Below are 13364 nucleotides of genomic sequence, written 5' to 3' on the forward strand. Positions count from 1 at the left end.
CTATTATTCAACACTGTACTAGAAGTTTGAGTCAGAGCAACTAGGCAAGAGAAATAAAGGCATCCAAACTGGAAAGGAAGAAGTAAAATGTCCCTTATTAGCAAGCAATATGATCCTATATAGAGGAAATGATGAAAAGCTACTAGAACTACTAATGCAGAAATAGAGCAAAATGGCCAGACACAAGATCAATGCACAATAATCAGTAATGTTTCTATACAGTAATAATAAACAATCTGAAGAGCAAATCAAGAAAGAAATTCCATTTGCGGTAGCAACTAAAATAATCAAATATCTAGAAATAATTCTGACCAAGGAAGTAAAGGATCTGCATTAAAAAAAACTATAAAATATTGCCAGGAGAAATCAAAGGAGACCTAAATAAATGGAGGGACATTCCATATTCATGAATTGGAAAGCTAAACATCGTTAATGTCAGCTCTATCCAAAGCAATTGACAGAGTTAGCACAATCCCAACCGAAATTCTAACAGCCTTCTTTGCAGAAAAAGAAAAGTCAATCCTGAAATTTATATGGAAGTTAGGGACCTAAAGAGCCAAAGTCATCTTGAAAAAGAAGAACTACATGGGAGGACTCACATTTCCTGATCTTAAACCTTATTACAAAGCCATGGTAATCAAAACAGCATGATACTGGCATAGGGTCACACACAGACCAATGGAATCAAACTGCGAGTTCAGGAATCAACCCTCACATCTATGGCCACCTGATTTTTGACAAGGGTAACAAGCCCACTCAACAGGGAAAGAACAGTCTCTTCAACAAACGGTGCTGAGAAAAGTGGATACCATACACGAAAGAATGAAGGTGGATCTCCATCTCACACTGTATATAAAGTTAACTCAAAATGGATCAAAGACCTAAATATAAGAACCAGAAGTATAAAATTCCTAGAAGAAAACACTGGGAAGCATCTTTAGGACCTTGTATTAGGCAATGGTTTCTTAGACTACACCGAAAGCACAACTAACAAAGAAGAAAAACAGATAAATGGGCCTTCATCAAAATTAGAAACTTTTTTGTACATCAAAGGACTGTATCATTGAAAGTAAAAAAGACAACCCACAGAATGGGAGAAAAATATTGAAAACCACCTGTCTGATAAGGGTTTAATATTCAGAGTGTGCATTAAAAACTCAACAACAAAAAGACAACACAAGTAATTGACAAAAAGACTTGAATAGGCATTTCTCCAAAGAAGATACAAATGGCCACAAAGCACATGTAGAAATGCAAATCAAAACCACAATGAGATACTACTTCATACCCATTAGAAAGCTTACTATTAAGAAAAACGGAAAATAAAGGTTGAAGTGGATGGGAAGAAATAGGAATACTCATTCATTGTTGGTGGGAATGTAAAATACTACAGCCACACAGGAAAAAAGCTTGGTGGTTCTTCAGAAGTTAAGTATAGAATTACTACATAACTTGGCAATCCTACTACTAGGTATAAACCCAAAAGAATTGAAAGCAGATATTTGCACACCAATGTTCATAGCAGCACTATTCACAATTGCTCACAGACGGAAGCAACCCAAGTGTCTTATACACTGATGAATGGATAAACAAAACATGATACGTGCATACAGTATATAATGGAATACAGCTGTGAAAAGGAATAAAGTTCTGATATATGTGACATGGATGAACCTTAAATACATCACGTTGAGTGAAATAAGCCAGACACAAAAGGACAAATATTGTTATGATCTTATTGATATGAAAGTTAGAATATGCAAATTCATAGAGTCAGAAACTAGAATAGTTACCTGGAAATGGGGTGGGGGAGGTAATGGGAAGTTAATGCTTAATGGGTACAGAGTTTCTGTCTGGGGTGATGGAAAATTTTAGTAATGGATGGTGGTGGTGGTAGCACAACATTGTGAATGGAATTAACTTCACTGAATAATATATTTGGAATGTGTGTAAAACAGGAAATTTTTTAGGTTATATATATGTAAACTGGAATATAATTAAAAAAAAAAACAAAACATGACTTACAACATAAATAGTGAACCTTGATGTAAACTATAGCTAATAGCATAATTACATAATATTGGTTCATCAATTGTAACAAAGGTACCACACTAAAGCAAAGTGTTAGTAATAAGGAGAACAGTAGGAGGGAGAGGGGCTTAAGGGAACTCTGCATTTTCTGCATGATTTTTCTGTAAACCTACAATTTCTCTAGTAAAATATATTTTTTTTAATTTGGTTGATTTTGGTGATATCCTTGTTTTATGGTAGCATCCACATTAAAAGGAAGAGAATGAAGAAAGGGAAAAGAATATTTTTAGGTCAAGTAAGATAATGATCTGGATTCAGTAATTCCCTGACTGAAAAGTTGTGGCCAATTCATAATCTAAGGAGACAACATCATGGCTTGTTAAAAGATTTATATCCACTGTACACAGGATTGAATTTGAAAAGATATTAGGTAACTTAGCTATTTTTTCTTTTATATCACAAGCCAAAAAAGACACACAGGTTATTGTAAAGTTATAGTTTCTTGGGTCTACCTGATGATACCATTTTCCAGCATTCTTAAGGAACTAAGAGGTCATATAATCTTATCTGTGAACCTTTCCTGCAGACAGCTGAGAAAGGGTGGGGAAAATCAAAAGGAAGATGAGGGTTCTCAGAACAAATGAAAATTGAAAATTCTTAATTCCCTAAAAACGTATATACAGGGAGCAACAGAGGCTGAGCTGTTATACTAAGCACTCTGGGGTAGCAAAAGATGAGTAAATAAACACAGGCCCTGCTTACCAGAAGCTTACTGATTTGAGTTTAATTGCCTTAGTCATTCTATTAGCCTAAATGCAATGTACAGGGATTCCTATAGCAAGAATGATTCCTATAGCAAGAATGACTCCTAGGTGAAGAGGATTCTGAACAATGTACAATTTTTCTGAGAAGACAGCTGATGCTAACATTGATAGTTGACCATTTCCTAACAGTTAAGTTTCAATTACTGTGGGAAATCTAAATGTCCAACTATAGTTCTGATAGAAAAATCATGTAAGTTAATAGTATACACATTTGCTAAACAGAGAAAGAAAAAAATTACATCACTGGGGAAACGTTACCTCCTGTCTTCCCCCAGAACAAGCCAAAGACAGCGGTGTGTCCTTGGTTCTTTCTGACTGGGCTTCAATGTCTGCACCATTGTCCAGCAATATTTCCACAACACCAACATGTCCAGCTGTAGCAGCCAAGATGAGCGGAGTAAAACCTGGAGAAAAATAATGATCTCACTAAATGCTAAGTAAAGGAAAAATACTGCTTTTTACTATACCTAAGCTCAAAGCAAGGCTACAAGTGGTATTTTTTTTACAGAATACAAACATTCAAGAAAAAACATGTTAATAAAAGTAAGCTCTACCTTTCTTGTCTCGGTGCTCAATACTAGCTCCTCTCTCTAGTAGTGTTTGCACCAGTTCCTCATGGCCACCAGCACAGGCAAGTGTTAGTGCCGTGTCATGGTTACTCTCAGTCTGTAAAGAAGTAATTATTTGATTAGCTTGTTAGATAATTTTATAAGTTAATATTAATTACATAATATGCACATATACCAAATGCACACAGATACAAATGTAGCATTCTGCTATATGAAACACTGGAATATTAAGTTGGTTTTTCTTCATTAGTAGTCAACCTGTGATTTTTTTAAGGTTACAAAGAATATTTTGAGCTTTATGGGCAATTCTTGAAGCAGGAATAAAAAAGTATGATTTTCAACCATATGCTGTTTTCAACTACATGATTCAAAAAAATAGTGTGAACTCACTTTTTGCTTCTGGCCATATTGGAGTGGCATGGACTTGATTTACATTTCCATCTCAAACAACCAAAAAACAGAGAACAAAGTATTTAAAATGATGGTGTTTAGGCAGTATGGGACAGTGATCCTGAGAACAAAAATGATTAACACAACACACTGCCTAGAGAGTTTCCAGACTACAGTGCAAGGAGAGGATACCCAAAGGGAGCCTGGTTGTCTCCCTGAGTCGACAAGACAGAATTCCAAGAGGTCAAGGTAGCTAGAATTCATAGGGCACAATATTGGAGAGAGCTGCACAGAGAAGAGTACTCTGGAAATCTGTAGGGTTCCTCTTGATTCTTCAGCTGAGTACTGATTAGGATGTGGTGAGGAAACTATTATAGGCCAGGGAAAGACCACCAGAAAGGAACAACATCCAGAGCTCACAAAGGGCCAGGAATATTTTGGTTCCTACCAGCCAGAGTGGTAAGCCCTCTAAAAATTTACTTCATCAAATAAAATCTCAGTGGTGAAGTCATGTTAGCTGCTCTAGACCCAACTAACAAGGTGTAAAGCCTGTGTTAAAATGAAAAAAATCATTTCCAAGTATCCTGGCTGCTTTCTAGAACAAAGTCCCAAATATTGAAAGGAACACAAACACAATAATATGTATTTTGAGATATATAAATTATTATAATTGAAATATATTATGTCAGCAAGCCAAATGACCAACCATGGAAACACGACACTGCTTAGATACAACTAACTTCTGATTTCTGCTAGTGATAGTGACCAGTACTGGATCTACCACTGGCTACACTGACTACAGGTCTGTCAAAGCTTATATGCTTATGTAGCTTACTATCTAAGTCCTCATGCTTTTATAGTAATCTAAACTTGTGCAAAACTTTAAACTTGTCCAGAAAAGTAACTACTAGAAATATGTTGCTATTCGCACTTGAATTATGATTAGTGTGACTAAGGAACTGAATTTTTAATTTTATTGAATATTAATTAAATTAAAAATTTGATCAATTCAGTTATTAGAAAACTTTTAAGTTTGTCTAGAACAACCTGGGTAAGTGAGTCTATTTTTCATCAATAATATCAATTTAGTATTTTTCAATGCAATCCAAATTGAGATACACTCTAAGTAGGGTGACCAACCATGTCTCTGGGATGTGGAGCCTTTAGTGCTAAACCAGGAAAGTCCCAAGCAAAACAGGATGATTTGATCACCCTAAGAGATAGAAAATATGCACCTCTATTACAGCACTTATCACCAGTGTGCTTTGCACTAATATTAGTGGTGTGTTTACCCTCAGAGGACTATAAATTCCTGGAAGGTAATGAACATGTCTTACGTGTGTTTCCATTCTGCACCTATAAGTGATGCTTTGCCTAGGAAATAATACAAGTTATGTCAAATGTCAACAGCTGTAAAGGGTCATAGATTCGCAGACTTTTACTTCTAGAACAAAAGATTAGAAATACATATTATGTTTATTATAATTATATACTTATTGCATTTATATGTATTTATGATATTTATATAATAAATATAAAAAGGAAAAGCATATACTCCCAGATTGTCAACAACTTTAAAAACCAAACTCCATTATAAAAAATGAGTAATGAGACAAAAGGCAGAACAGATAGTCAAGAAATAAGAAAAAGCCTACTAGTCAGTGATGAAGAAGGGAGACCGCAAAAGCTGCTCTGCGGAAGAGGCTGGCAGAGAGCAGAGCTACTGACTGCAGAGATCAGGGATGGCCACAGGGGACAGATGCACCAACTACAACAATGGAGAAGGACACGAATACTTAAATGAGTCACTGCTCTGATTGCATTATAATATTTGTTCTTCATTTCAGGTTTATAAGGATGGAATTATTAGGTCTGATTTCAGAGAAAAGGAGACAGAGGCTCAGAGAAACAACTTTTGATGGTCTCACAAGTCAATAACTTACACTAGGTATGGGCTTAGAAAAGCAAGAGGATCTTCTTGATAACAAAACCCTGTTTTCCCCACATCATGAAGCATCCTAAGGCACAGTGGACTTGGGTCAATATAATATTAAGTTCATCTGTTTTATGTTTCCTCTACTTAGTGTATAAACAATCAGCACAAGAGTTGAGTTTATAATGACATTTATGAGGATTCTAAACTTCTAGGGGTTAAAGAGTAATTTAGGAAACTTGTGTCAATTTTAAATGAAGAGTGAAGAGAGATATACAAAAGATAAGCATGAGAAATTTTAGTGAATCAGTAAAAAAAATTTTTTTTCCACATTATAAAACATCAATTCAACTGGAATTTATTAAACACCTTTTATGTTCACAGCACTCATCTAAGTATTCTAGAGCAGACAAAGATGAATAAATACAGGCCCTGCTCACCAGGAACTTACTGATTACAGGTCAACTTTAGGTTAAACTATGAGAGAAGTATAACCAATGTATTATGAGAGTTTAAGGAAAAAATATTTAAGCTGAGAAAGGAAAGCTGGTCAAATGAATTTCTTGTTGAATTTAAGAGTGGTTAGTTCCATCGTATTTCTGCATTAAAGAGAAATTAAAGCAACTAATCCTTTTAAGACAATAATGAAAGAATTTAAAGATTCTGAAGTAAGGCCTCCACACAAATACATATCATACAATCTCAAAATGGTGAGAGATACGCCCCTGTTTCACAATAAACCAAGAAACAAATTAACTGAGTAGAAGTTTGGGAGAAGTACTACTTAAATGAAGGATCCTTTGACGCAAATTATATTGCACAAGGCCAGTTATGTTATACTGGAGGCTTAGGAAGTCACATTCTTTGTAGTATATCTAACAGAAAGTCCCAGAGCTGAAAAAGAAACAGATATGCAGAACTGTTTTAAGAGCTCATCAAGGCTAATTTCTATTTAGCCTGAGGTATAATAAAATTTACTATTCCATACCATAACAGATGTTATGAAGTGTGTGGCTTATAGAAAATTATACTCAATTTGTAAAAAGTATTCTGTAAGAAATGCTCTAAAATCGATCATGGGATTGTTTGCACAACTATGTGATGATTCTGTGAGCCAGTGATTATATACTTCGGATCGTTTGTATGGTGTGTGAATATATCTCAATGAAACTGCATTATATATATATATTCTATAAGTTATCAGAATGACCATTCCATTTTGCAAGAGTAGTTCAGAGGGAAAAAACAAGAAGGAAACCTAAGATAGGTACAATATTAAAGGTAAAAGCACCTTTTAACAAGCTGAAATGTAGCTGAAAAAACATGCTTGAATATAAAAAGAAGGCTATTAATTACTCTTACAATAATTAAATTACTCTGAAAACTATGAGGACTTAAAGGGCTGAAATTTTTAGAGCTCCATAACCTCCACAATCTCAAATGTCTCATTCTCTAAGCAGGTCAAGGATTACCTGTAAGCTTAAAGTAGGATAACATTTTAAGGTATTCAATAAATAATAATCAGTGAAAAAATAACCCACCTAAAACCTGTTCCTGTGTACAAGTAGAATGTATACATGTTAAAGTAGAATGCTTTAATGGCAGCATATTACATATCATTATTAATTTATTTTTCCTGGCCTCCTTAATTTCTCTTGTTAAATCATTATCATGAAATTATTCTCTGTATTGTAAAACCAGTAGGAATTGAGAAAACTCTTAACTTTCAAGTCTTATTTACTGTTTCTCATAAAACTAGTGATTCTTAAAATCTCTATTTGATACCTAATTTTGATATGTAGGGTACCCAGAATAAATCTAGTTATACCAACCAAGTAAAATAAAAAAAATACCAAAGCTATGCTATCAAAGGTATGGTCAAACAGTTTCAATATTTTCTTCAAACTATCACTTATTGTGGATTCCTAAAATTAGTTTTGCTAGATAAGAGGACAGTAAATGGCATTAATCTTAAAAGTCGTGAAAATATCTAGAAATTGATTCAATAATACCATTTATATGAGGTATGGAGCCTGTTGCACATGCTTGCACACAAAAAGTGATTTATAGTCGTATAACATAAGGTTTAAGGAACATTATAAAGAAAGCAAACACTTGTCTTGAGCATTCAACTCCATAAATTAAAGCTATAATTCCTGCTAATTCTTTTTCTTTTTTAATTCTTTTTAAAAATATCAGTTTCTGACTAAAATGATCAACTAAATGATTTTAAGGTGTGACCTTTACCCAAGGATCTTTAGCATTTTTAAAGGAGACTTACTATTTCTGAGGCTCTAAAAAAAATTTTGTTTTTCCTTAAATTAAGATTTGAGGTAAATATGTAGTAATGCCAAGGAGGCAAGCTGAAAGATGCAAAGATAAAGAAGTAACCCTTTCCCACCTAGGTGGTAGACCCATTATCTACTATTTGCCAGGTTGACAGTATTCAAATTCATGTACCTAAGCTAGAGATTGAAAAACATGTGGCATAGTGCAGTAGTTAAGAGCATAGATTCTTGAGCCAGAGTGCCTAGGTTGTTGAAAAGTTGGCACCACCATTTATTAGCTGTGGGCAAGTTAGTTAATATCTTTGTGTCTCAGTTTCCTCATCTGTTAAAGGGGAATAATAAACAGTTCCTACTTCATGGGTTGTTATAAAGCTTAAGTTAAACAAGTTAATACTGGCAAACTGTTAAACATGTACATGCTGAGGTCTGTTAAAAAAGTCAACAAACAAAAAGTTCGCACATTAGAGAATGTTTAATCTTTCAAAACAGAAAATGAAGATTGATCTTAATTTTTTCATTTATATTTAAGTCTGTTAAGGCACAAAGCACTGGTATATATGAACCAAAATACATCCATTATGCAAGATCTCATAAAAAAAATTTTTTTAGTATCTAGAAAAAATATCAGATTTCTGAGAACAAAAGGATATTTATTTTTACCACATAAAGTGTCTGCTTTATTATCATAAAAGTAGTACACTTAAAAAACTAACATGAAATATTAAAGGAAAAAAAACGGTGAACAGTTATTTCTGAATATTTATATTATTTTTTCCAAAGCAGGATTTCTTCATCTCTAAGATAAGCATTATGGAAACCTCCATGGAATGGAATGTAACTCATATCAAGCTAATCCAACGAACGAAAATCCTCAATGGAGACACCAGACAAAGAGGGAGCAGATCTTTAAGGAGTCGCAGTATGATCTTTTTCAACAAGTATTTCCACTACTTTAAAAATGTGATTTATTTTTTAAAAATTATTTATATGTAGCTTCTAAGAAATTAATCTATCATACAGTGATGGCTGGTTGAATACCATAGTCAGGTAAAATGATTCCACCATCATCATATTAAACAATACTTTAAATTCAGTAAAATCATGATCACATTTTGAGGACCTTTTTCAGTGGCTGTTTTGTTTAAAAATATTTCAAAAAAGAAGTCTGTTTCTATTTTGCATTTATTTTTGCTTGTGGATCAATTCTTTGCTTCACAAAACTAAGCAAAAAAGCTTGGGGGAAAGTAATGCAAATTCAATACCAAGTTCAATCCAATTCTAAATACAATCAACATTAAATGTAAATCACTATGGTTTACCATGTGAATGCCTGATAATTTCAAAAAGAGGCCATATAACATGGTAGTTAAGAGTAGGTCCTTTGAAGTCAGGGAGATGTGAGTTTGATTCAAGCTCCACTACATTTTTAGCTAAGTGAAGTTTCTCATCAGAGAAATGGATAGTAAGAAACTACCTCATATATTCATTCTGATGATTAGATGACATTAAGTGCTTAAAAAGGAAAAAACTTAACATATAAAACAATAGACACTTGGGAAATAAGAAAGAACAGAAATGAAATTCCTTTTTGAGTGGTACCAAGAAACTTTTTTTTTTTTGCCACCTACATATTTTATAGAGTTGTAATCACGGTGTACATACAATTTTGTATTCTGGTTTTTATTTATTTTTACATTAGATTGCATTATAAACACATTTCCATATTTCTGTAGCTTTTTCATAATCAGTTTGTTAACCTAGAACCTGACTCATGGTAGGGCCTTGATAAATAGTGGTTGAATGAATGAATTATAATATTTAATAGCTGCCATTTCTAGATGGCAACTGTTAATAAGAATTAGAAATTAATTAATTTCTAATTAATTTTCTATTGTAGATAATACCAACAGGCATATAGTTATTTACTTCTGTTGAATTTTTTTTGAATACCAATTCTAAATACAATCAACATTAAATGTAAATCACTATGGTTTACCACATGATTTATTCATTCATAAAATAAGTGTGATTTATTCATTCATCTACCCAGCACATATTTGTTGAACACCTACTAGGTGCCAGGCGCTGGTGGAACCAAAAAACATATCAATAAAAATAAGAGTTCATATTCAGTAGGTTAAGAGTACATGCCCTTAATAGTCTACATAATACACACACACACACCAACACACACACTTTGGCTGAAATTCAGATTTATAAAAAACTGATTGGAATGTAAAATGGTACAGCCATTGCAGAAAGCAGTACAATGATTTCTCAAAAAGTTACAGAATTACCATATAATCCAGCAATTCCACTTTTGGGTATATAGTCAAAGAAAGTTAAAACCAGGTCTAACAGACACTTGTACACCAATGTTTACAGCAGCATTATTCATTATAGCCAAACTGTGGAAGCAATCCAAGTGTTCACCAACAAATAAATGCATAGTCAAAATGTGGTACATACAGATGATGGAATATTATTCAGCAATAAGAAAGAATGCAGTTCTGAAACATGCTGCAACATGGAGGAATCTTGAAAACGTTATGGTCAGTGAAGTAAGCAAGATACATAAGGACAAATACTGCATGATGCCACTTATAAGAGATGTCTAGAAATAGCAAATTCATAGGGACAGAAAGTAGATTAGAGGCCTGGGGCAGTGGGGGGTGGGTATAGGGAATGCACATTTGGTGGACATGGAGTGTTTGTAAATAAAATTAATAAAACAAACAAAAAAACCTGATTATTTACAAAATAACATGTAAACTCCTCCCCCCACAGTATTAATCAAAATAAAAAAATAAACAACAAACATTTCTCACTTCCAAAGAAGGCCATACATCCTTATCCTGTTTAGCAGTCATCTTGGGTCTTTGCTCAAGACAATACACAAGGTATCTTCTCCATACACAATTTGCCCTGAGATTACATGGTCAACTAATTTTAAAAAAACTGATTGCTTAGTATCTCTCAAGTTTTCTAAAGTTTCACTTAAATAGTGTCTTTTATTCCCATATTATTTCTTCAGAAAATATGAGGAGAGAAAAAGTGCTCTTCTCTCCTTGGGAATTCCTTAACAGTTTAATTTTATAGACGCAGACTCACACTATGTTATTTTGAGCATCAAGACCAGAATTTTCAAAAAAACATAAAATGCAATTAAGTATATATGATACATAAAAATGTCTATAAATGTTAGTCTTTTTTCTTTTATATGCAACCATTATGTATTTTAAAGTACATCTTCTAACTGAAGATCAGAAAATATACACTAATCTTAAATGTTATTTCTTTTTAGATCCTCTTCCAAACTAGAATAAAGTTTTTAAAAAAGTGATTACTTGATGACATTGAAAACCAGACTACCACAACATTTTTATCAGTAATAATCTGTAACTTTGTACTTTATTTTTAAAATGCGGACTTTAATTTATTTATAACTGTGGCTTAAGTCTTTGCCTGGAGACAAAGCAGCAAAAGATGATTTAAATCAATGACGATTAACATTATTTTTAGGATAGTATAATTTCAGTTAAAAATCATCTCTTCTAATTTAGGGCTTACCTGTGCATCAATATCAATGGCAGGGTAGATAGGAAGCATGGCTGAAGGAGAGATGATAGGACTTGGAGTTGGAGTCTGAGGTTGGGAAATGGAAGCAGCGATACTGTGGGTAGGAGTGTTTGACATTGCAGATGCTCTTCCACTGACTGCTGTTGAACAAAATAACTGCACTTAATAAGGATGAAATATCATAACAGTAAGAAATAATTATTAGAAAACATTCAGACTCTTTAAAACAAAATCTCTACAGGGAGACTGCTACAGCACTAATAACTCATTTTCCTGGTTATTTCTAACTTTGGAAAACCGTCCAAAATTATAATGTATAATGAGAACAATCCATTTTCTAAATAATCCACCTGGAAAACAAATTGCTCCTCTTGTGATGTGTAGTCACAAAATCTTAATTCAAAATAACCTTGAAAACAAAATATTTTTATTTATTAAAATTAAATATAAATGAAAAATATAAATATATAATGGTTATCCATTATAACTTCCTAATTAGAAAAGGTAAAATGGTCAAGTTCAGAAGGAGAAAAATGTGATTTTTTCACATTTGTCATTTTCACACCTTAGATTCTAGATCTAATGAAGGTAATATCACTGGGAAGGGAGAACCCTGTGATCCAATCAATTAAAAAACCTGCTACTATTTTATTAATCGTGGCTAGGGGGATAATATTCTGCATTGTAGCCCTCAGTATAACAGCATATTCCAATATAAAAATTTGATCCTCACACAAAAATGTAGTTTCTCACATGAAGAATGATTCTGAGGGGGGCAAAATGCCCAACAATTAATTCAGCAATCACACTGACTTATGAGGACAAAATTAAAAGATAAAGGTAGAAGTATAAATGTATGCACACAACCATCCTTTAAACATGGATTATTGTTAGTTTTTTTAGGTATGATTTTGCTATGATATTGTTTCTCAAAATATGTGACCTAAGAAGGGGCTAATATTAGGTCAGGACTCAAGGTGGGAGAACTGTAAAGGTGGCAGCACAGAATATACTATAGATTCAGTTGAGGGTACTTTATTCCCTCATCAACTCACTTCTGGATTGATATGTGAATGTCATTCCAGTCCTTTACCCCCTCAATTAAAAATATTATAGTATTAAAGTATGGGCATTAATCTTTGAATGGTCAACAACAGTGTGGATGTGTGTTACCAATGTAGTTATCAACTACATCAGGCAGAAAACAATCATGATTCACAACTAGATATAAAACTGGGCAAAAGAGATTATGATCCTGCCAAGAACAAAACTGAAATTGATCTTATTATCACAAGTTTAAGCTTAATTGTTAATTAAGAAATCTATTTTACATGAAATCCTTAGTTCAGGCACAAACATACACTATACATTATAGCAACACACATTCTATAATTATTAAGTCACTTAAAGCCAAAGGAAAAACAAAGGAGGAAACAAAACAAAACAAAACAAAACACTGCTTGAATCCTCAGGGATCTAGACCAATAGAAAAGGGCAAGTATTAACATATTAAGTTGATCATCTAATGACCTTCATATCATTACTTCATATCAACAGTTTTGTGTTTTTAAAAGGATCAAGATAATTTAAATGTACATATTCTGGATATAAGTTTCAAAATCACCAAATCTATGGTTCTTAAAAACAGACTCTATATTCTCCTTTTATTGAACTGATTTTCACAAGTGAAAATGCTAAATACAAAAGGTAGTTTAATAGGGTGAACACCAGTTTGTCCAAAGCACTGATT

General features: G+C 33.1%; 1 protein-coding gene across 4 annotated transcripts in view; it reads right to left on the reverse strand.

The window, feature by feature from the left end:
* Positions 1 to 13364, reverse strand: part of ANKRD17 (ankyrin repeat domain 17) — a 175378-nt gene that overhangs the window by 52795 nt on the left and 109219 nt on the right. For 3 of the 4 annotated variants that reach the window (XM_037829952.1, XM_037829955.1, XM_037829954.1), the window contains 3 exons: positions 11606 to 11754; positions 3410 to 3521; positions 3114 to 3259 (listed from right to left, as the gene is read on the reverse strand). In XM_037829952.1, coding sequence (XP_037685880.1) covers positions 3114 to 3259; positions 3410 to 3521; positions 11606 to 11754 — 407 coding nt within the window. The remainder of the gene's footprint in view (positions 1 to 3113; positions 3260 to 3409; positions 3522 to 11605; positions 11755 to 13364) is intronic. The other variant, XM_037829953.1, reaches the window with a different exon arrangement.

Source organism: Choloepus didactylus, chromosome 3, assembly GCF_015220235.1.
Source record: "Choloepus didactylus isolate mChoDid1 chromosome 3, mChoDid1.pri, whole genome shotgun sequence".
NCBI classification, from domain to species: domain Eukaryota; kingdom Metazoa; phylum Chordata; class Mammalia; order Pilosa; family Megalonychidae; genus Choloepus; species Choloepus didactylus.